Here is a 20,319-nt window from a genome sequence, read left to right on the forward strand (position 1 = left end):
CAATAGAGTTTTTTGAATCAGCCAATATTTAAAAAAAAAAACGAGACACTATTATAAAAAATAGACTATATATTTACATTCATGCATGTGGATCAAACCCACAACCTCTTATTTAAAAAAATAATTTATATATATATATTTTTTGTATGTAATATTCGATGAAACGTTCAAAATTATTATTATTATGTTATGATTATGAGTCAATTTTGGAGAGTTTGATTGGTTGATAATTTGGTGGTATGAGATGATGTGTTTCCGGGGTGTATGGGAAAATAAGTGGAGAAAAATGGGACATGGATGCATTAAATTAGTTTGATTAGTTAGAAGTTGGAAAATGAAAAATTAATTAGATGTATCCCAATTCCTCCCACTATTATATGTTTTATGAGAGAATGGCGACAAGGATGGGACTTGTTATTGTTGTAATTAAGGATTTTTGTATGAAATATATAAAAGATGGGAAGTCCCCTCCCACACCCCAACTGCTCAAGTAACTGACCACTCACCTACTACTTTTAACGTCAGTTTATTAATTTTTGTATTACAATCTTTATATGTCATGACTGTGACAATCATTTTCATGTAATCCAACTTTGACAAGATATTTATATAGTAAACGAGGTGTACTGATGATAATTTGTACCTCATATGTTGCTAATTACATGCATATGTACATCATCATTTTTTGTTGGATAATTGACAATCAATAATGCTCCTCTTTCTAAAGACTATTAATTTCTAATAAAATTGATATACATAATTTTTATTTTTCACTAGCTGATTTTTATATCATAGCATATTGATAAGTTTGTTTGTGGGTAACAATTAATCATATCGTATGTGACGAGTGCTCCGCCCAATCTTAGCTCGAGTGGCAGGATTATTTTCAACGAACGTGGAACTACCTTAAATTTTAAATATTTGTGTTTTTCTTTATTACCTTTTTTCTTGTAGGGCTAAATCAAGCCGATCTGATCTGAACTGACCAAATAACATCACATTGTATGTTGATTATGCAATGCATCTTGGATCAACTATCTACACTCACTCACGTAATTTTGATGTGATTGGTTCAAGTGGACCAAACTTATATAGCCGACTCTAAGTGGCTGAGTATATTATGTCATTCGAGCTCTTTATTGCATTAATTTCAATTTTATTTTGATCTTTTTTTCTAGCTTAAACATTTAAGAATTATAATTTGGATCTATCCATTATATTCTTGACTTGTGGTTGTTCTTCCAGGCTTTCGAAAGGAGAACAATAGATTGACGATTGAGAACGGACCAAAATCAAATACGATCTTTATTTAAATTTTATTTATTTTAAATACAAATTGTAATTACATAAAGTCGAAATTATTAATTTACTTGATATTATTATTGTAGATTTATCTAGTGATCCACTTCACATATATATAGATAAGTTACAGTGAAAATGATTATGAAATCAAACATTTGTGTAAGAAGGGTGTAATATTGGTGTTCACCCATTTTTGGTGGTGAATAATTTGGGTGAGGATGTATATAAAATAGATATGGTCCGGAAAGTCCAAGGCTTGAAGTCTAAGCAAATGACGCGGTCTCAAGGGTACCTCAACCCACACCACTTGCCTCAATCCGTCAATTTAACCAACCGCCACAGTCAACACTCAAACCCTAAATAGTAGCCTCCCATCCCCAAACCTCTTTCCCTACACCCGCACGCCCTCAATTTCCCCACCCTACACTTTTCCACTTTACACACCTACGTTTGGATTTGGGACCACCCACACTTGCATGCAAATTCACATTTCTTTTTCTTTTTTTTTTCCTAATGTATAAGAAATAATGCTCCTTATTTTTATTATCAGACATAATAAATAATTAATTTAAACAGTAATTTATAATAAATTATATATATGTATAACAGGTATTAAGGCATAAATGAATTAGATATTAAGGGGGCAAATGGTAAATATTGAATAGTTCCAATTCGTGCATGTATGGTTATAAACAGATTATTGTTGCGGTGTCATAAATAGTTATTTATGAATAAAATATATATTTTTTCATATTGATATAAATTCACGAGAAAAAAGGGGTGTACATATTAGAAACCCAACTACATCCATGTCTGATTAGTAAATAGATCCGCATTCATACATACGCACCTTGCCCAGTCGTCAGTCGCACCCCAATAGATCAGGGCCGTCAAATTCGTTGACTTTATCCATGCTTCTCTCTTACCTTTTCATTTTTGATCACGTGGAACGCGCCGCACAGTTCGGGCCGGTGGGATTTGTATCTGCTCTCCTCTCCAGTAGCTCCATAGTCTCCACCCGCCCTTTCTTTTTCTTTATTGGCATGTATTATACGAACGAGTCAAACTCAGTCTTGACGAAATTCGGACGAAACCTCTGCTCTGGGCTCTCTCTCTCACCAATTTTCTCCAAGTCTAAGATGTGGGCCCCTGCGCCACTTGGCATCCCCCACCCCCCTGACGCACTACCTTACGTAACTTTATCAAAACCCCCTTCACCCTTCATACTTCTCATCTCACACTCACACACAGCCGTAAGACCGACACATCAAAATCTTTCCTGGTCCAACGTATAAAGTTTCTGCCTCCCTCAGCACTTTTATAAAGACTTGTACATTGCACTTGTGAGAGACTTCTCACATTCTTGACGTTTCCTCTCGTCCCCTGTCTTTCTTCCTACGCTGAGAATCCACAATATCGTTTTCATTTCCAGCATTAACCAGACGACGACGCTGCCGGATTCGACTTCTTCATCTTCTGCTAGCTTCTTCATTTCTTGATTTTATATTTATGGACAGAGGATGTGGTCTCACCCTTGAGAATTCTGATCAAGTTGGGTTTTTCGGCAACAAGCCAGTTTTTGGATTTAATTTAAGTCCCAGGTTGGACCATCGGAGAGACGGGTTGATAATGTTTCCGGTGAATTCGAGTGCTGGTGAAGAGACCGCCGCTGTCTCATCGCCCCCCGGCGGTGAACAGCGGATTGTTTTGGGTGAAGTAGACTTCTTTGCGGAGAAGAAAAAGCCTGTTAATGGTGTTGTCAAGAAGGAAAGTTCACATGCTGAAGCTTCTACTTTCAGAGATGCGGACGTTATAAACGTGAGTTGCATATAGATACCTGAAATATAAAGACGATCAGTTTGAGGTGTGATTGGTTTGTACTGACTGGTTATGTATCGCATTTTTGTGTAGACTGGTTTGCAGCTTGTGACTGCTAATACCGGAAGTGATCAGTCGACGGTGGATGATGTTATGTCTCCAGATGCGGAAGATAAGAGAGCCAGAAATGAGGTAATTGAAGAAGTGGATACATACATATATATATATTGAAATAAGAGTTTCTTATGTTAAGCTTAATAGATTCTTCAGTTGGATCAATTTGCGACTTTGGTTTTGATTTAAGATTCTCTATATGATGATTAGCTAGCACAACTTCAAGTTGAACTGGAGAGAATGAACGCTGAGAATCAGAAGTTAAAAGGGATGCTTACTCAGGTAAGCAACAATTACTCCGCGCTGCAGATGCATCTCGTGACGTTGATGCAACAACAACAGAACTCAAGAACTGATAGCACCCAAGAACAGGAGGTGATTAATCTTTCCAAGAATTTATAATAAATTTCTAACCTTATTCGGAGACTCATTTTTTCATTTTTTTTTTATGACGGATGTTAATGTTAGTTGTACTGTGGTGTCTGTCTTCTCCAGGTTGTTGACAGAAAATCTGAAGAAAATAAACCGGCAGTTAATGGAGGACCTATCGTTCCAAGACAGTTCTTAGACTTGGCCCCCGCTGCCGCCACCAACCAGATGGCCGATGAGCACTCTAACTCCTTGTCAGAAGAAAGAACGCTTTCTGGATCACCTCACAACAACATGGAACCATCGAGGAATAAGAGGATTGGCCGGGAGGAGAGCCCGGAATCTGAAGGATGGGCTCCCAACAAGACCCTCAAATTGAATTCCACCAAAGCTGTCGATCAATCCACCGAGGCAACCATGCGTAAAGCCCGTGTCTCCGTTCGAGCACGATCAGAAGCTCCCATGGTAAATAAAAAGTAGTAGCAATTCTTGCTGTGAATTTATTGAAGTTTTCAATGCTCTCTAAGATAAAGTTTATTTTTTTGTTCTAAATCCGTTTATATTTCTTTGTTCCTGTGCAGATTTCCGATGGATGCCAATGGAGAAAATACGGTCAAAAGATGGCGAAGGGGAATCCATGCCCTCGAGCTTATTATCGGTGTACCATGGCCGTTGGTTGTCCGGTCCGTAAACAAGTATGTATAGACTTTCGTGATTGATTAGCTTTTTCCTTTAGATTGATTCTTAATCTATAAACTTGTGCTAATTCTTTCATGTTATGGCAATTACAGGTTCAAAGGTGTGCCGAGGACCGAACAATCTTGATCACCACCTACGAAGGAACCCACAACCACCCGCTGCCCCCGGCCGCCATGGCCATGGCGTCCACCACCTCAGCCGCCGCGAACATGCTCCTTTCGGGCTCCATGCCAAGCGCCGACGGCGTGATGAACACGAATTTTCTGGCAAGGACCATTCTTCCATGTTCATCCAACATGGCCACAATCTCAGCTTCTGCTCCTTTCCCCACCGTCACTCTTGACCTCACACAAACTCCAAACCCATTACAATTCCAACGACCCCCGGCTCAATTCCAAGTCCCTTTCCCTGTGCCCCCGCAGAACTTTGCCCCCGTCCCTACTCCATCGGTTCCTCAAGGTTTTGGCCAAGCCCTCTACAATCAGTCCAAGTTTTCGGGACTCCAGATGTCTCAGGAATCTAATGATGCCGCACAGTTGCAGGGACAGTCATCCAAACACCCGCAACTTCACCAGCCACAGGCTCATCCGTTGTTCTCAGACACTCTCAGCGCTGCCACGGCGGCGATCACTGCCGATCCCAACTTTACAGCCGCCCTTGCCGCTGCCATCTCCTCCATCATCGGTGGCTCCAACGCCAATAACACCAACCAATCGACTCCCAACAACCACCCCAATGTAAATACAAGTAACAGCAACAAAACCTGCGGCAGTTTTCTAGGGAATTAATCAAACTTCTCTACCAGTTTATTTGTTCTTATTAATCAGCCATTCATCCACCACCTGTCTCAGATACTCTTCTTGATTGTTTGTTAATTATTTTTTTTTTTCTTTCTTTTTTTCTCATTTCTAGGCTGTACACTATGGAATTAACATGCCCATACTGTTTTTGTTTTCATGTAATAGCAAGACAGGATTTAGGACACAAAAATACATTTCTTTTCTTTTTTTTCTTACTGTTTATTTTTCGAAACAATATGATTTTTTCCCCATTCAGTCTACGTACATCACAAAAAAGACAAAAACAGTAAACGAGATTTGTATTATTCCTGAGTGTTCGTTTTCATTCTGAGTTCTGGGAAAAACAACAAAAGAGAGGTATGACAATTAGAGAGTAATAGTATAGAGGAGCAACCGTGGTGGAATAATCAAAGGTTTGAAAGGTACGTACGTTTTGTTCCTGATCGGAGAGGTCAACACTTCCGGCCATTATTGTTTGACACGTAAAGGAAGGATATATGATACATCATAGACTTCAACATTTGTACATTATTAGACTTTTAGGAGACTTCAAGGCAACTTCCTTTGATTTTCTCTCATCCAATAATGTCAGAGAATCCCCTCCACATCTTATTGATTTTCATTATAATATAATTAATACTTAATTATAAATATAACATGGCTTAGACATTAATTTACGCCTGCAAATTGTGATACGATCAGGGCCTGCTTCTGTTGACACTTCGCATAGAAGCCTGCGCCCGGCTGTTTGAGTGGTTTCCCTCTAATCCCCCCATGTTTTAGTCCATTTACATAATTATAATAATCAATAACAGTTATAAAAACAAAAAAAGAAGAAGAAAAAATGGTGTTGGGCAATTGGCATAACAATTTGGAGGAGATAGGCTATTGAGTTGCGTGCACACACACAGAAACGTCGTCAAAATATGATGTAATGGTTCAAGTGTCCATTGTCCACCAATCAATCAATCATCCACTCACTACTAGTTAATTTAGTCGGAGTTGGAAGAAAATCCCAAGAAAACGTGGAAGATTGTGCGTCGCCACCGTACTTTATCCACCGTACAACAACTCTCTACTTTTCCCAAATACCCACTCCTTTTCGACTTCCTAATTTCCCACATGCCTCCATGTGACCTTTTCATTTTCTTTTCTCACCCATTCCAAGTTATTCATCATTCATGGCTTTATAAGTTTGTCTTCCTAATCAAAATTTATTACCATAATTATTAAAAAAAAAAATAGATGATCTTTTCGTATTATAATTATAGATATAAGAATTATTATAAGTATGACGTTTAGAGAAAATATAACCTTAATAGCGATAGAGAGTGTTACAATAACAGTTAAGCTAAATTCTGTACTGAAAGACAAGTAATATATGTTTCCATAGGATTGGAGTGTGAGTTAAAAGGGAAAGAGGGGGTGAATTGTAGTTAGGTTGTTTTGGTGGACTTGGTTGGTTTAATTCTTGTATTAGTTAGACACGGAAATGACCATACATTAACAATACTATATATAGATGATTGAGAGATATTTTCTGTGATTGCATCTTCTCTGTCATTGTTATCTGAATTATTATTATGGTAAAAGATGTGAGCGTAGTGCATATCTGAGATAAATCACTATCATAAAATAAAAAATGTAAAGGACTGATTATGTATTTGATGACTACTGAAAAATAAAAAAAGAGAGGGATTCTGGACTAATCTATTTGCCATGCTTGTTACATATCAAATCTACTTCAGAATGGGCTGGAACTGCCCAATAATAAGTCAAGCCCACACCAACTTAATTCAAAACGATTTCAATGATGGGTTATGTGTAGAGTATGACCAATCAGCCCATTTGGGATGTTTGAGTTATTACGAAAGAAAATTTATTGTCGTATCAGCTTTTAAATATTTAAATTTATTTTTTAAAAAAAATATCAAATTAATAATTTTAATATTTTTTAATAATTTCATAATTATTAATTTTTTTTTAATTATACACTACTGCACATTCCTCTATTACATTACTTTTTTATATTTATTACAATTATTATTGTAGTTTATTCTTTTTCACAATTATTAAAGAGATTTTACCTATTTGTTCAATTTTCTTCACTCTTTTTCACATAACTAACTTGAACAATAATTTTTATTGCCTAAATTGACACTAGTTGAGAAATGTCACAATCAAGACACGACACGTTAATTAATAATAGCATGACATGCTTAACATTATGCTTAAATGAATTTATTCAAGATTATCTAAATTTGGACGAATTAAATGTGGGCTCTCCACACTATTAAAAAATTACATAAATGATGAAAATAAAAAAGAAAATATCAAACATTGTCATATACCCAAATAATAAACTATAAAACCCTCTTAATTGAAAACTTATCCTCACCAAACACGGGAAGAAACAAAGTCAACTATTATATTAAATTTTATTATATAAAGAAATTCATTATATTTTGATGCTTAATTCTTAAGCAAACCCCTCCAATTCTTTTTTATATTATTTTTTTAGAAGAAAAACAAAAAGGAAAAAGGCAAAAAAATAAACCCCAGAGACGTTACTTTGGTGACAGGCAAGCAGCATCCAAGTACACGTCTACATTATGCTCCCCTCATTCCGACGTCGTTCTCTGTCACGTTATTCCATCCTTATCACCGACCTACCTTACTCTTCTATGTTGTCAACCTCCAAGACCTCCATGCACCGTTGGATCAAACGCCAATGTCTCAGATCTAGCTGCCCACCATAATCCCATAAGTCGCCATACCGAGGAACACGAGCATCTCGTGAAAGCGATATTTACTAATGAAACCAACGGCTATAATATCAAGCCTTTTATTTAATTCAACGGCTGAGATTTTCGGAAGAACTGCAGCTGATCTCAGAAAGTTGGTCTTCTCTCCTATTTATTCACACACTCATTCTTCCTGTATTTTCTGTCACCGCCTTCTCTTCAACATCGAATTTGTCCTCCTTTTTCTGTCCAGCGTTCGGTGAGTGAATATTGTGATCACCTGTATATATTTAATTTTTGTTTTGCGATAATGGCTGATCGTTTCTTGTTCCAAGTTTCCGAGCATGTTTTGGATTTTATTTTTATCGGTAAAAAACAAATTATTATTACTAAAATAAAGGGAGGAGTTTGCAGGATATGGGTTCAGATTTTAATTCTATATTTACCTTGTTTCTTGTTTTTTTTCCTTCTTCTTGCGATTTGGTTTCTTTTGTTTCTGGATGTATTGTTTACACAGGATTTAGTTATTGTGTTGAAGAGTTTTGTGTTCTTGTTGATGTTTGCTGAGGTTTACTGTTTTTCTTTGTCGCTCTATTTATCTCATTTTCCTGTGTTGTCTTCCTTATTTTTATGCTCTTCTCGATGAAGATGTTTTTGCATGTTGGTGATAGGGGAAAAAATTGAATTTTTGTCACATGAGATCGTGAAAAGATTTTTTTGCTGATTTTTGAGATTGCATGGACTTTCCGCGAGTTGGTCAAATTTGTATCGATATGTACATTGTTTAATTCGTCATGGACATAGATGTCTTTTGCTGCTAGCTTGTGTTTTCCGTCGTGCTTTGTGGTTTTTTTGGTTGTGGGTGATCATAAACTAACATGTTAAATTGATGTTGTAGGAAAAAATGGGAACTAGATTCGGAGCCTTTGCACTGACCCTCTTGCTTTCAAGCCTGTCCTTTTCTCTTGCATTTTCTACATCAAATGATGGATTGGTCAGAATAGGACTCAAAAGGTTGAAGTTGGATCAGAACAATAGGGTTGCTACCCGGCTCGAGTCCAAGGAAGCATTGAGAGCCTCAATTAGGAAGTACAATCTCCGAGGTAAACTTGGGGATGCTGTAGACACCGACATTGTTGCATTGAAGAACTACATGGATGCCCAGTACTTTGGAGAGATTGGGATTGGCACTCCCCCGCAGAAATTCACTGTGATTTTTGATACTGGTAGCTCCAATCTTTGGGTGCCATCTGCAAAATGTTATTTTTCTGTAAGGCTCCACTATCCTAACTTTCTATTCGGTTTACACAAGACAAGATGAGCAATTATTAATTGGTTCATTAATTCGATAAAAATGGATGGACATTTGAAAACTGGTGCATCTTGGTGCAGGTCCCTTGTTTCTTCCATTCCAAGTACAAGTCCAGCCAGTCGAGTACCCACAAAAAGAATGGTTCGGTTTATTCCCTATTACCCTCTTCTTTAAGTACTTTGTATTTGTTTTGCAATTTTCCCTAAAGAGTCATTCATGTCTTTTAAGGTTGAGATTTCTGAACTGATTTCTGTGCATTTCTAACTTTGAGATTGAGAGGATAGAGATTTTCTCGTGTGTTAGATGGGAATTTGTTGCCATCAGCAGAAGCAAGATTGCAACATATTGGATGTACTTGCATATAATGCCATGGCATCTCATAACTTTTTCCATCTGCACATGCCCTAAATGTGGAGACAAGTTCTATGGACGTGTAGATGTCCTCATTTTCTCGAGGACCTGGCAAAAATGACCAACACTATTTTGTTTAACAGGGAAACCAGCTGCAATTCACTATGGAACTGGGGCCATCTCTGGGTTCTTCAGTGAAGATAATGTCAAAGTTGGTGACCTAGTTGTAAAGAATCAGGTTGCCAACTTCCTCTTCGAGTTTATGCTTTCTATGAGAAATAATGTCAGGTGACTTATCGTAGAGTGTTCACTTGGACAGGAATTTATTGAAGCGACAAGGGAACCTAGTGTTACATTTTTGGTGGCCAAGTTTGATGGCATACTGGGACTTGGTTTCCAGGAGATCTCAGTGGGAAATGCGACTCCAGTGTGGTATGAGCAGTAGATTTGTATTTTTATTTATTTATTTAGTTTTGGTGGGTGTGGGTTCAGTGTGTGTGGCCGTTCATTTGAGGAGTTTGAGCTAGACCCCTTTTCTTTCTGTGGATGCATTATCCAGGGCGAATTCTATGTTTCAACTTTTGTGTTTCTTTCAGGTACAACATGGTCAGGCAAGGTCTTGTTAAGGAGCCTGTATTCTCATTTTGGCTCAACCGAAATGTGGAGGAAGAAGAGGGTGGTGAATTAGTTTTTGGTGGAGTTGATCCAAATCATTTCAAGGGTAAACACACATATGTTCCTGTGACACAGAAGGGGTACTGGCAGGTTGGTTATTGAGATGATTTTGTAGTTAACATATTCAGCATGTTGAAGGGTCTTGAATTGTTTCTAACTTTCGGTATGGTTCTGATTATAGTTTGACATGGGTGACGTACTGATTGATGGTAAAGAAAGCGGTATGTGCTCTTTTCTGCGTTGAAGCTATACTATTTACTCTAGAACAAAGAAACAAATAAGATAAATAAGAATTTTTTGCCCTTATAAGTAGTTCTTCCCTGCGGAATATGATATTATGGCCTCCTGAAATCATATAATCCTATTTCATTATGGTTCTTAGGGTACTGTAGTGGTGGATGTTCAGCAATTGCTGACTCTGGGACCTCTCTGATAGCTGGCCCAACGGTAAGTCTTGGCCTCGTGTGCCATTAATTAGTTGCCCTTGCGTAATTTTTATTTCTTTTTCCATTGTTTTTTATGGATCAGAATTTGTCAACTCTGGTTGTGTTGGTACTTGTATTTAGAAATTTAAACATTTGCACCTTCTAGCTTATATAGATAATGCATAAATACCTGAGTCTCTGTTTTTGTGCGGATCGCCATTTTGAGTATTATTCTTCACAGTCATATAAGCTAATTTAGATGTGAAGATGAATCCTTCATTTGTTTGATTATAGAAATTACATGAGAGTTTAACGTGCTTCCATGTGATGCATGAGATGGGGTAGGTATGTTCCATAAGGTTGTATTGTTTTTTTTGTTTGCTCTTGTTAATTCATTTTCTTGTGCATGGTTTTTTGGTTTTCGTTGGTGTTTATTCTCTGTACTTGAGGATAAGTAGTAATAATGGTGTTTTTCAAATAGATGAAAAAAACACGCATCTGTTTTGTTTTCTAGATGTAAAACAAGGTGAGCTTGACTGTGTGGTGCCAGGTTGATTTAGGTCCTAATCCTTTTTTTTTTTTGGCAGACTGTGGTCGCAATGATTAACCATGCTATTGGGGCCTCTGGTGTTGTTAGCCAACAGTGCAAGGCTGTGGTTGAACAATATGGCCAAACTATCATGGATCTTCTTTTGGCGGAGGTGTGGTTCAACCCTTTCATGCTACCTTTTGTTTTGATAGGCTGCAAAGTTTTGAGGTCCACGGTCTGTTTTCTAGTAAGCTGAACTATGATTGTACTTCACAGGCTCAGCCAAAGAAGATATGCTCCCAAGTTGGGTTATGCACATTCGATGGAACTCATGGTGTTAGGTTTATTTCCACACTTAAGCCTCTTCTTTGTGAAGTTCAGTCAATAGTATTAGCGTCATTTCTGTGACATGGTGCTGATTTTGATGCTTGATGTCGAGTATAGTGCTGGCATTCAGAGTGTGGTGGATGAAAAAGATGGCAGATCATCTGGCTTGGGTGACGGTATGTGCTCTGCTTGTGAAATGGCTGTTGTGTGGATGCAAAACCAACTCAGACAGAATCAGACTCAAGAACGCATCTTGAACTATGTGAATGAGGTATGCTGTCTGTATTGCTTACGGTGACCTGTAGTTTCTAGATTTGCCGTCTCATCTGATGTTGGACATGTCGCAATAAAAAATTGCAGCTTTGTGAGCGGCTCCCTAGTCCCATGGGAGAATCAGCTGTTGATTGTGCAAGCATTTCTTCTATGCCAACTATTTCTTTCACAATTGGGGGAAAACCTTTTGATCTGTCTCCAGAACAGGTAGATGAATTGGTTGAATGACAGAATACATTGAATAACTGACTTTGTTTGTGAGCCTGTTCCCATGTTTTTTTTATTCTTTTTCAGTACTTAACCTGTAATTTTGCTCCAGACCACTCCAATGTTTTAGCATCATGTACTTTGTTGTTTTTTCTGCCCTTGTTGTTTTTGTTGTCTCTAAAGAGCATATGCGAGGAGGTTGAATGTCGTAATGAGTGGGAGTTATGTGCATGTGACGCCTTTCAATTATTTGCTATTAGCTAAAAATGAGTTGGATCTAGAGTGCATTTGATGAGTGCTAGTTGCATGCTCTTTCACCGGAAGAAGAAATGTGAATGTGACCGTCTCCTTTTTGCTTATTTTCACTTCATCTAATAACGGTGAATTTTTGGTGGTGAGCAGTACATCCTTAAGGTTGGTGAGGGCGCTGCTGCACAATGCATTAGTGGTTTCACTGGTCTGGATATTCCTCCGCCTCGTGGCCCTCTTTGGTAATCCTCTCCCAACTTCCAAACATGTGCTCAACATTCGTTTGATTGATTGCTGTCTTTGCTCGTGATGTTCTAATGGTGTAAATTGAAATTTGCAGGATCTTGGGAGATATGTTTATGGGTCGGTACCACACCGTGTTTGATTTCGGGAAACTCAGAGTAGGGTTTGCTGAAGCTGCTTAGACAGGCCCCTCACCCAGTTGATGTCAATAGTGTTGTTTGCTTTAATCCGTGCGAGCAAAAACAGCTTGGATGAATTGTTGTTACTTCTAAGGGTGGTGACTGTTGGGAGGAACAGTACATGTATATATATGCCCCTCTTCCGCAATGTGTTTTAACCTTATAAATGAGAAGCTGCTTGCGCGTATTACAGACTCCGGAATGTGATGGAGCTTGTGTGAAAATATTGCCTGATGCACTTGTTTGCAAGTTGAATGGCTGCCTATTTGGTTTTGATTGATAAGTTGGTTAATTTAGCGGGCAAATGGCTAAATATCGTCAATGGTTAATTTAGCGGGCAAATGGCTAAATATGTGACATACGACGGGAGGAATATGGGTAAAAAGGAAAGCATTTTCTATCGTTTGAAGTAAAAGCGTTTTCCTCCGGAGAAGGTGGTGTTTGGGTGGGTCTTAAAAAGAGGGAGAGGGGGAGAGGGAGAGCGATGGAGGTAAAGCTTACAGCCATTTTTCGTCAATCAAGTCAAAGCCCAGAAACAATAGAGAAGGAAATCAAAGTAGGGCTTCAAAATTCAAGAAAGAAAACTGTCTTAAAGATCAACCAACCCTGGTTGCTGATTCTTACCCAATTTGGTTACCACTTCAACCTCCACGTACCACTCTTACCCAATATGGTTACCGACTGCCTTGTCAAAATTACTTTCTCTACACACAGATCTTATTCAGTACCCTCAACATCATCATATTCTTGCTCCAATTCAACAAGTAAACAGAAAATTCACAAACTGGTAACTTAAGAAAGTATCAAATATTCGATTTTACAAACACCCCCAACAACAATAAATAATGTGCATTTAGGTACATGAATGGGCACCATATAAAGAGTGACCCGACACGCATATATGATTCTATAAGATAGAAAATGCCAGAAAATAAAAGCGAGAAGACGACTACAAGAACTTCTAATACACCCGTCATTCCGTCTACGTTCATTGGCTTTGTTTGTGAGAATATACATCAGAATATATATACACACTGAGATAAAGAATGAAATTGGCTTTTTTTGTCTCTCCAAGTCAAGAAATTGAGATCATTAGCTGGAATGACAAAGTAATTTCAATTTAAGACGATCTTTAGGTGAGTTTGAACTGAGTGCGGTGGTGGAGCAGTGGCGATGCAGCGGATTTGAGACAAATGGCAAGTTGAGAGATGAGTTGGTAGTGGTAGGGGTAGGGGTAGGGGTAAGGGTAGGATCACAGTTTGGGGTGAGATGAGTTTGATTAGGCATGAAGAGCATCATTATATAATAATAAAAACATCGTATCTTAATGGTAGGAAAAGCATGTACAAACTTATCATAAGAGGCTATATTATCTCTACTTCTGGTTGAATTCCTAATTTCGAATTTAACAATTTCAAGATTATGCCAACATTGTCACTGTTTTCAATATACTTCAGGAAAAAGAGAGTTACAAAAATGTTACTATTAATAACTAATCTATAATGATGATAAATATAATTGTGTTATGTGTTTGTATTATCATTTACATATGTATCGACATTTTACACATGGTACTAATGTTAATACACATTTCTTATTAAGGTTAAATTCTCAATTAATGTATTCTTTCAAAGGTAGTTTTACTATTTACGATGGAATATAAATTAACAAGATTAATGATAATGAATCTAATTATTTCAGCAACTGATCAACTGATTAACCACTTTTAAGCATTGGTGCTTTGGATAACATATCCTTTGGTCTCTTTTCGGCCTTCTTTTGGGAAATGGGTACAACAAAGTGTTGTTCACCATAATCAATTAATTAGGTAACTAATTAAGAAGTACAGAAAAGAGATTAAAAGAACAGACAGCTGACTGGGATGTCCGGAGCGTCAGCTTATTTCGTGCGCATTAATGCTGATAGTGGCCAGTAATACCACCACACCTAATTAATTACTCATCATTCACCACCAACACAATCTTAGGGGCGTTAAAGTCCGTTTTCGTACCAAATCCCATGATGTCTGCATCCTCATTGTTCATGCAAGACTGACTTCTTATCAAGTTAAATGTAATGGAACTAAATCAATCGAATAATAAATGTGAAAGAATTAGTATATGATAAGTTATTGATTTTGAATTATACACTAATTACACAATAAGTATATTGCAGTTTCCTTATAATTAATTCAGATCAATTCAAACCCGATCTGAATTACAATTTTTCATTCACATCATTTCTCCTCTCCAAGACTCCAAGTTCCTTTATAAGGGCCTCATCATGCATGTTGATTGTGCCTAACCAATGAAATGCAAACTGTCTCACATGCTTAAGCAAATACGTTTATACAACAGACTGCCCTTCTCCTTATCTCTTCAATGGGAGAACAAGTGCCTCAGTCTCCAATTTCAGTTGTCATTGACCCTCCCATCATCATCACCGCAACTGCTAATCCTCAAGAACCCAAAGAAGCAGCTTCTCCTTCTGATTCAATTTTAAGCAGGCTCCATGCGGGCTATTTCAGAATATGTCTCTCTTTTGGGGCCCAAGTTTTGCTGTGGAAGACTCTGAATGAACATGTCAATGAGACAAATTCTATCCACAGTATATTTCACACTCATTCTTTCCCTTCAACAGCTTTCTTCCTGCTCTATTGGCTCGCCCTATGCACTCTCATTCTACTCTCCTTTCTTTACATTTTGAGGTGCATATTCTACTTCCGGCTGGTGAAAGCCGAGTTCTTGCACCATGTCGGTGTAAACTGTCTCTTTCTTCCCTGGATTTCATGGCTTCTTTTGCTTCAAGCGATCCCATTTGCGAAAGAGACAAAGAATTTTCCGTGTCAGATGCTGTGGTGGATTTTTATCGTTCCGGTTGTGATACTTGACATAAAAATTTATGGACAGTGGTTCACCACAGAGAAGAGGTTTTTGTCGATGGTGGCAAATCCGACTAGCCAGTTATCTGTGATGGGGAACTTGGTAGGCGCCTGGGCTGCGGCCCGGATGGGGTGGAAGGAGAGCGGTGTATGCATATTTTCACTTGGTTTGGCGCACTACTTGGTAGTGTTTATCACGCTTTATCAACGTTTATCTGGTGCGCGCCATTTTCCAGCAATGCTTCGGCCTGCTTTCTTCTTGTTTGTGGCTGCACCAAGCACTGCTAGTTTAGCCTGGAGCTCCATTTCTGGGAGTTTTGAAGTGCCATGCAAAATGCTGTTTTTTCTGTCACTCTTCCTCTTCACGTCCTTGGTAAGTTAGCTTTCAACTTCTGATGATTTGTAATATACGTTCACGAATGTCCTGTCGATGCTACACCTACTGTAAGGTGTTTGAGATGTGGACACATACCCTGTCATGAGGTACATGTCCATGTCTGAACCACAAAGTGTTGAGTGCACCGGGTGCATTATCACCATTCAAGAATCCATGCACATATGAATATCTCGTTGTAAGATAATTATGCTGTTTTATGGTTTTACAGATCTGTCGGCCATCACTTTTCCGGAAATCGATGAAGAGGTTTAATACAGCATGGTGGACTTACTCCTTCCCTCTAACCTTTCTGGCGCTGGCCTCCGCAGAATACACACGAGAGGTGAAGGGAGTTGTGGCATCCGGACTAATGCTCATACTCTCCACACTATCAGTGTTGGTTTTTCTTGGAGTTCTGATAGTCACTGCCGCCAACACCCACACGCTTCTGCGGGAAAATGATGCCTGTTTAAATTAAGCTGGAACTTAAAATACAAGCAATTAATTAATCTCAATAAGTGTTTACTTAAGTTGCCTATTCTAACATGAACTTTCTCTTAATTGTAAGATGTATTCCACTTTACCATATGTAGATTGGTTTACCATGGGTGATGTTATGGTTATCTCATTCAAGTTTTAATCAAATGCATGCTTTATGGCCGACTTTATTCGTAATCAATCACAAATTCCACTATTATTTCTTGTACAAGTAAATCTCTGTTAGTAATTTCTGGAGTATATGCAGGGCAAGCAACTGAGTAATATTAAGCCCAGCAGTTTTACTTCCAGAGCTAGCACTAGCCCGTTGATTCCTCTGGTGGTTGAGGCCCAAACGACCCAACTGACTAGAATGGTCCAAAAGTGTCTTCAATACCGACTTTGTCGATGTGAAATAGCAATAATGGTAAATTTCTTGAACAACCGTATCATCCAAGTTGGAGTTAGGATTGCATTGCCTGATCTAGTAAGCTAAAGAGTAAATTCTCACAAGATGAAATTTCTTTCTTCTGAAAACTTTCTTTTCTTCAAACATGGAGAGTTATCCATGGAACTGCTATAGTATAACGACAAAATAACTGCGGAATGACAATTTTCTTGCATAACTTAATGGTCCCTTACATAACTTTCTTGCCATCAGATAATGAAAATTTCCGATCTAGAGATTGCAATTGGCTTCGAAGGTTCTGGTTTTCTTCAAGCAACCGGTCATATTCAAGAAGAAAACCTTCTGACTGCTTCTTCAAAGCCATTGCATTGGCTTCTGCGCTGCCGGACTCTTTATTCTTTTCCTCAAGTTGTGTCTCGAGATCCTTAATCCTTCCACGCAGTGCAATCGTCTCTTCTTCCAATGCTTTGATTTCCTCTGTAGCAGGAGGCTTACTATCCTCAAAAACTCGGCTTTGTTTCTTTACAGCTTCCATGGTCTTCCTCCTTATTCGCAGTTCTCGGATATAGTGGTGCAGTCTGTCAATCATCAGGGCAAGGAATAGTGCAAATCCTGCACGAAATTGATAAATAATAACAGTTGAATATAACACATTCAATTCACAAGATGTGGAGTCTGTCTCAACACAGCGCTCCTCTTCTGATTCTAGTTGGCAGTAAACTGTTGGGTTAAATCACAAGGGGCATCAAGTCCTCTAAACCAGAATCATCAGAGTGCGGACAAAAGATTTTCCTCATATGTATGAGTATTAAGTCCTTTTTTTCTTTGAGCAGTACATAGTGCTCTTGAGTTCAAAGGCTCAGGTTCATGAAATTAAACAGAGTAGTGAGCTTTGAGATAACAACTGCTCCTCCTCTTTTGAAATTGATGGGCATATAATATATGTTGATTGGGATTAACAAGGACATGAGGCAAAACCAAGTACACAAAAAACTGAAGGTCTACTCTTTAAGTCCTATGTTGAGTAAAGGTGGAGAGAAAACTTCCTTCAAACTGTTAAGAATGACACAAATCTGTCACCGACTAACCGCATAAAATTCCAAAAATCAGAAGAGTTAAAAAAATTAGCCCCGCTGCTTTGCTGGAGCCAATTTAAGGACAAGTACTTTGCTACAGTTAGTGAAATTTTTATTCAAGATACAACTAATTTGAGCAGACTGCTAGACTGCAATTCACACTACATTCTGCAATACACACTCTCAGAACTGATAAAATTTCGACCATGAATTACATAATTGTAGCACTTCGTTACCAGTACAGATGATAATAGATCCTTACAAATATATCGGCTTTCAGTGACAAAAGAAGGTAGCTAATTTGATAAAACTTAGCATCACAGAATCAAATGAAGTGCTCAAAATCTCAAATTATGCACCTTTTGTTAGTTCTTGAGTCTGAACTATGTGAACTCGTTACCCGACTCGATGTACATTGCTACCTAGTTTCCACATTGCACATTCATACAACCCAATGTCAACAAATCGAAAACCAATATCAGCATATATAGACACTTATACTGGCAATAAATCCACGCAACCTGGTTTTGTTTCCAAAAAGAAAGAAAATTTGATTACAAGAATCACCGTATGTTCAACAAATTAGATTATGTAACGTATCCGTGTTTGAATGAAATTAAAATAATACAGACTCTATCACCACTTATATCAATTGTATTCGAATCAAACTGAGGCACTTTTCTCGTAGTGATTATTTTTATTATTCAAAGTCAAACTGCTGACATCTTTCACATTGAGATTATATGCATTTTGGACATAATCCATTCTCTTCATGGATTAAGCTATTCCAACACATGGTCTACATTCGAGAAAAATATCTTCCTTGGTGAAATAGGAATTCTAAAGTTCACATTCTTAAATTATAATTCCAAAACCTTGAACAGAAACGATGGACCCCGAAAACATAGACTCAAGATACCACAATATATCTAATATCTTTTCAAAAGGAGTATTAGTAGTTTTGTCAACATAAACCATTACGCAACACTAGCAGCTCATGACCACAACAGAAAGATTACAGAATCACTTAACTAAACCTATGCTGGAAGCATTGAATCTGTAAATCAATATACCATTCAACTCCCACGCCCCACAACACCGACACAACACACAATAGATTACGGAAACCAAAAAAACTTATACAAAATTACTACAATTCGCTCTTCAGAATTTTTCTATAAACAAAAAAGATGAGATTTTTAAGAGTGATTACCCATGAGAGAAGCTTCCAGAATGTGGTTAGCAAAGAGAATCTGATCCGTTGGGTTGGCTTCACCATCTTGGATCCAACGCCTCTGGATCGCCACCGCATTGTACACGCTGGCCATCATCACCACAAAAATTGTGGCGGCAACCGTCTTGACAACGACGGGGCCGCGGCCACGTTTGACACGGTCCAGGCCCATTATCACCAGCTTTCTCAGCGGAGTCTTGAAGACGAACACCACGATCAGCGTCATCTCAGCGAATATAAGGGTGAATAGCAACTGGATCATCCTTCTTTCTTCTCTTCTTCGGCGGTGACAAAGATTTCAAGGGGTAGAGAAGTTTGATCGCGGTGGGTTGGAGTGTGGTGGGGTGTGTATGGGGGAGTTGGGGACTTGTAGAGAAGAAGAAGGAAGAAAGGGGGTTTTAACGCGTTGGACTTGGATCTAAACACCTATAAATCAGAACCCGTGTCCGACATTTGAATTGGAACTTTTTTATTAGTATTTGCAAATTGGTACTTTAAGTTTCTTTTATTTCCATATGGGTCCCTGGATTTTTCAATTGTATTACCGACGTGCCGCAATTAAAATGAACTAGCCATCTAGCCGTCCTACAGTATATACAAGGCGTGTGTTTAATCTTTAAAGAAAAAAGGTACAATATTTTTGGGGTAAATTATAATTATTTTTCTTGAAATTTAACATAATTATGAATATTTTTTTATCGTTTGAAAAATTATAAATACATCTTTTAAATGAGTTGATCCTCACTGATTTAAAAAAAAAACATATATAAAAGAAAAAGTGAGTAAAATAAATAATTTATAAAAAGTATCAGGTCATAAAAAGATAAAAAAATTATACAAAATTAAAAAATTTTATAATTCAAAAACTATTCTAGTCGATTCACCGTAAATTAGATAAAATCTAACAAAACTAGCAAAATGGGTTCGTTGTAGACAAATGTTAAAATTAGGAAAGTATTTGTAATATTTCGAACAACAATGAGATATTTATAATTATATCAAATTTTAAAAGGGGTACCTTCAGTATATCCTATTTTTAAAAATTATTCATCACATCTCTCTGAATTGTGATAAATAAAAAATAAAGTTATTAAATGTAAAAAACAAACAAACAGAAAATGGAAAGAAGTGATAGAAAAAGGCATTGGTGGATAATTTTTTGAACGCTCTCATATTTAATTTAATAAAAAGTAAAGATATAGAGGGGTTGCAGAAGCAAGAGCCAAGAGGAATCTGCTTAGTATACGCTT

At 37.7% G+C, this 20,319-nt stretch overlaps 4 protein-coding genes across 5 annotated transcripts; 3 read left to right on the top strand and 1 right to left on the bottom strand.

Moving 5' to 3' along the window:
• Positions 1-2,565: 2,565 nt before the first annotated feature.
• WRKY6 (WRKY family transcription factor) lies at positions 2,566-5,357 on the top strand. The gene is made up of 6 exons (XM_011097735.3): positions 2,566-3,120; positions 3,214-3,312; positions 3,445-3,609; positions 3,730-4,068; positions 4,185-4,298; positions 4,395-5,357. Exons 1-6 carry the CDS (start codon positions 2,812-2,814, stop codon positions 5,088-5,090), a joined length of 1,722 nt encoding a protein of 573 aa, XP_011096037.1. The 5' UTR covers positions 2,566-2,811; the 3' UTR covers positions 5,091-5,357.
• A 2,591-nt stretch (positions 5,358-7,948) lies between these two features.
• On the top strand, positions 7,949-12,803 carry LOC105175325 (aspartic proteinase). 2 transcript variants are annotated; one of them, XM_011097737.3, is made up of 14 exons: positions 7,949-8,105; positions 8,745-9,116; positions 9,239-9,299; positions 9,653-9,747; positions 9,829-9,941; positions 10,106-10,274; positions 10,366-10,405; positions 10,567-10,631; positions 11,197-11,310; positions 11,415-11,479; positions 11,583-11,736; positions 11,826-11,945; positions 12,348-12,436; positions 12,535-12,803. In XM_011097737.3, exons 2-14 carry the CDS (start codon positions 8,751-8,753, stop codon positions 12,617-12,619), a joined length of 1,536 nt encoding a protein of 511 aa, XP_011096039.3. In that variant the 5' UTR covers positions 7,949-8,105; positions 8,745-8,750; the 3' UTR covers positions 12,620-12,803. The 2 variants fall into 2 exon arrangements, with proteins under 2 accessions (XP_011096039.3, XP_088732313.1); XM_088876187.1 differs by lacking the exon at positions 7,949-8,105 and adding an exon at positions 8,191-8,214.
• Positions 12,804-14,816: 2,013 nt separating this feature from the next.
• SLAH1 (SLAC1 homolog 1) lies at positions 14,817-16,552 on the top strand. Its single transcript, XM_011097852.3, has 2 exons — positions 14,817-15,870; positions 16,103-16,552. Exons 1-2 carry the CDS (start codon positions 14,998-15,000, stop codon positions 16,349-16,351), a joined length of 1,122 nt encoding a protein of 373 aa, XP_011096154.1. The 5' UTR covers positions 14,817-14,997; the 3' UTR covers positions 16,352-16,552.
• A 318-nt stretch (positions 16,553-16,870) lies between these two features.
• LOC105175326 (B-cell receptor-associated protein 31-like protein) lies at positions 16,871-19,486 on the bottom strand. Its single transcript, XM_011097738.3, has 2 exons — positions 19,049-19,486; positions 16,871-17,371 (listed from the first exon to the last, which is right to left on the bottom strand). The coding sequence occupies exons 1-2, from the start codon at positions 19,329-19,331 to the stop codon at positions 16,989-16,991; spliced, it is 666 nt and encodes a 221-aa protein (XP_011096040.1). The 5' UTR covers positions 19,332-19,486; the 3' UTR covers positions 16,871-16,988.
• Positions 19,487-20,319: the final 833 nt, after the last annotated feature.

This window comes from Sesamum indicum, linkage group LG12 (genome assembly GCF_026168435.1).
Source record: "Sesamum indicum cultivar Baizhima isolate 11 linkage group LG12, ASM2616843v1, whole genome shotgun sequence".
Classification (NCBI taxonomy): domain Eukaryota; kingdom Viridiplantae; phylum Streptophyta; class Magnoliopsida; order Lamiales; family Pedaliaceae; genus Sesamum; species Sesamum indicum.

Excerpts from the sequence above, each read along its gene's own strand:
- LOC105175325 (XM_088876187.1), top strand. The coding sequence starts at position 8,191 with ATGTTTTGGATTTTATTTTTATCG. Across the intron at positions 11,480-11,582 it reads GATGGAACTCATGGTGTTAG|TGCTGGCATTCAGAGTGTGG; the intron begins GTTTATTTCCAC and ends TGTCGAGTATAG. Across the intron at positions 11,737-11,825 it reads TCTTGAACTATGTGAATGAG|CTTTGTGAGCGGCTCCCTAG; the intron begins GTATGCTGTCTG and ends AAAAAATTGCAG.
- LOC105175326 (XM_011097738.3), bottom strand. The coding sequence starts at position 19,331 with ATGATCCAGTTGCTATTCACCCTTATATTCGCTGAGATGACGCTGATC. Across the intron at positions 17,372-19,048 it reads TCTGGAAGCTTCTCTCATGG|GATTTGCACTATTCCTTGCC; the intron begins GTAATCACTCTT and ends AATTTCGTGCAG.
- WRKY6 (XM_011097735.3), top strand. The coding sequence starts at position 2,812 with ATGGACAGAGGATGTGGTCTCACCCTTGAGAATTCTGATCAAGTTGGG. Across the intron at positions 3,313-3,444 it reads ATAAGAGAGCCAGAAATGAG|CTAGCACAACTTCAAGTTGA; the intron begins GTAATTGAAGAA and ends TATGATGATTAG. Across the intron at positions 3,610-3,729 it reads ATAGCACCCAAGAACAGGAG|GTTGTTGACAGAAAATCTGA; the intron begins GTGATTAATCTT and ends TGTCTTCTCCAG.
- SLAH1 (XM_011097852.3), top strand. The coding sequence starts at position 14,998 with ATGGGAGAACAAGTGCCTCAGTCTCCAATTTCAGTTGTCATTGACCCT. Across the intron at positions 15,871-16,102 it reads TCTTCCTCTTCACGTCCTTG|ATCTGTCGGCCATCACTTTT; the intron begins GTAAGTTAGCTT and ends ATGGTTTTACAG.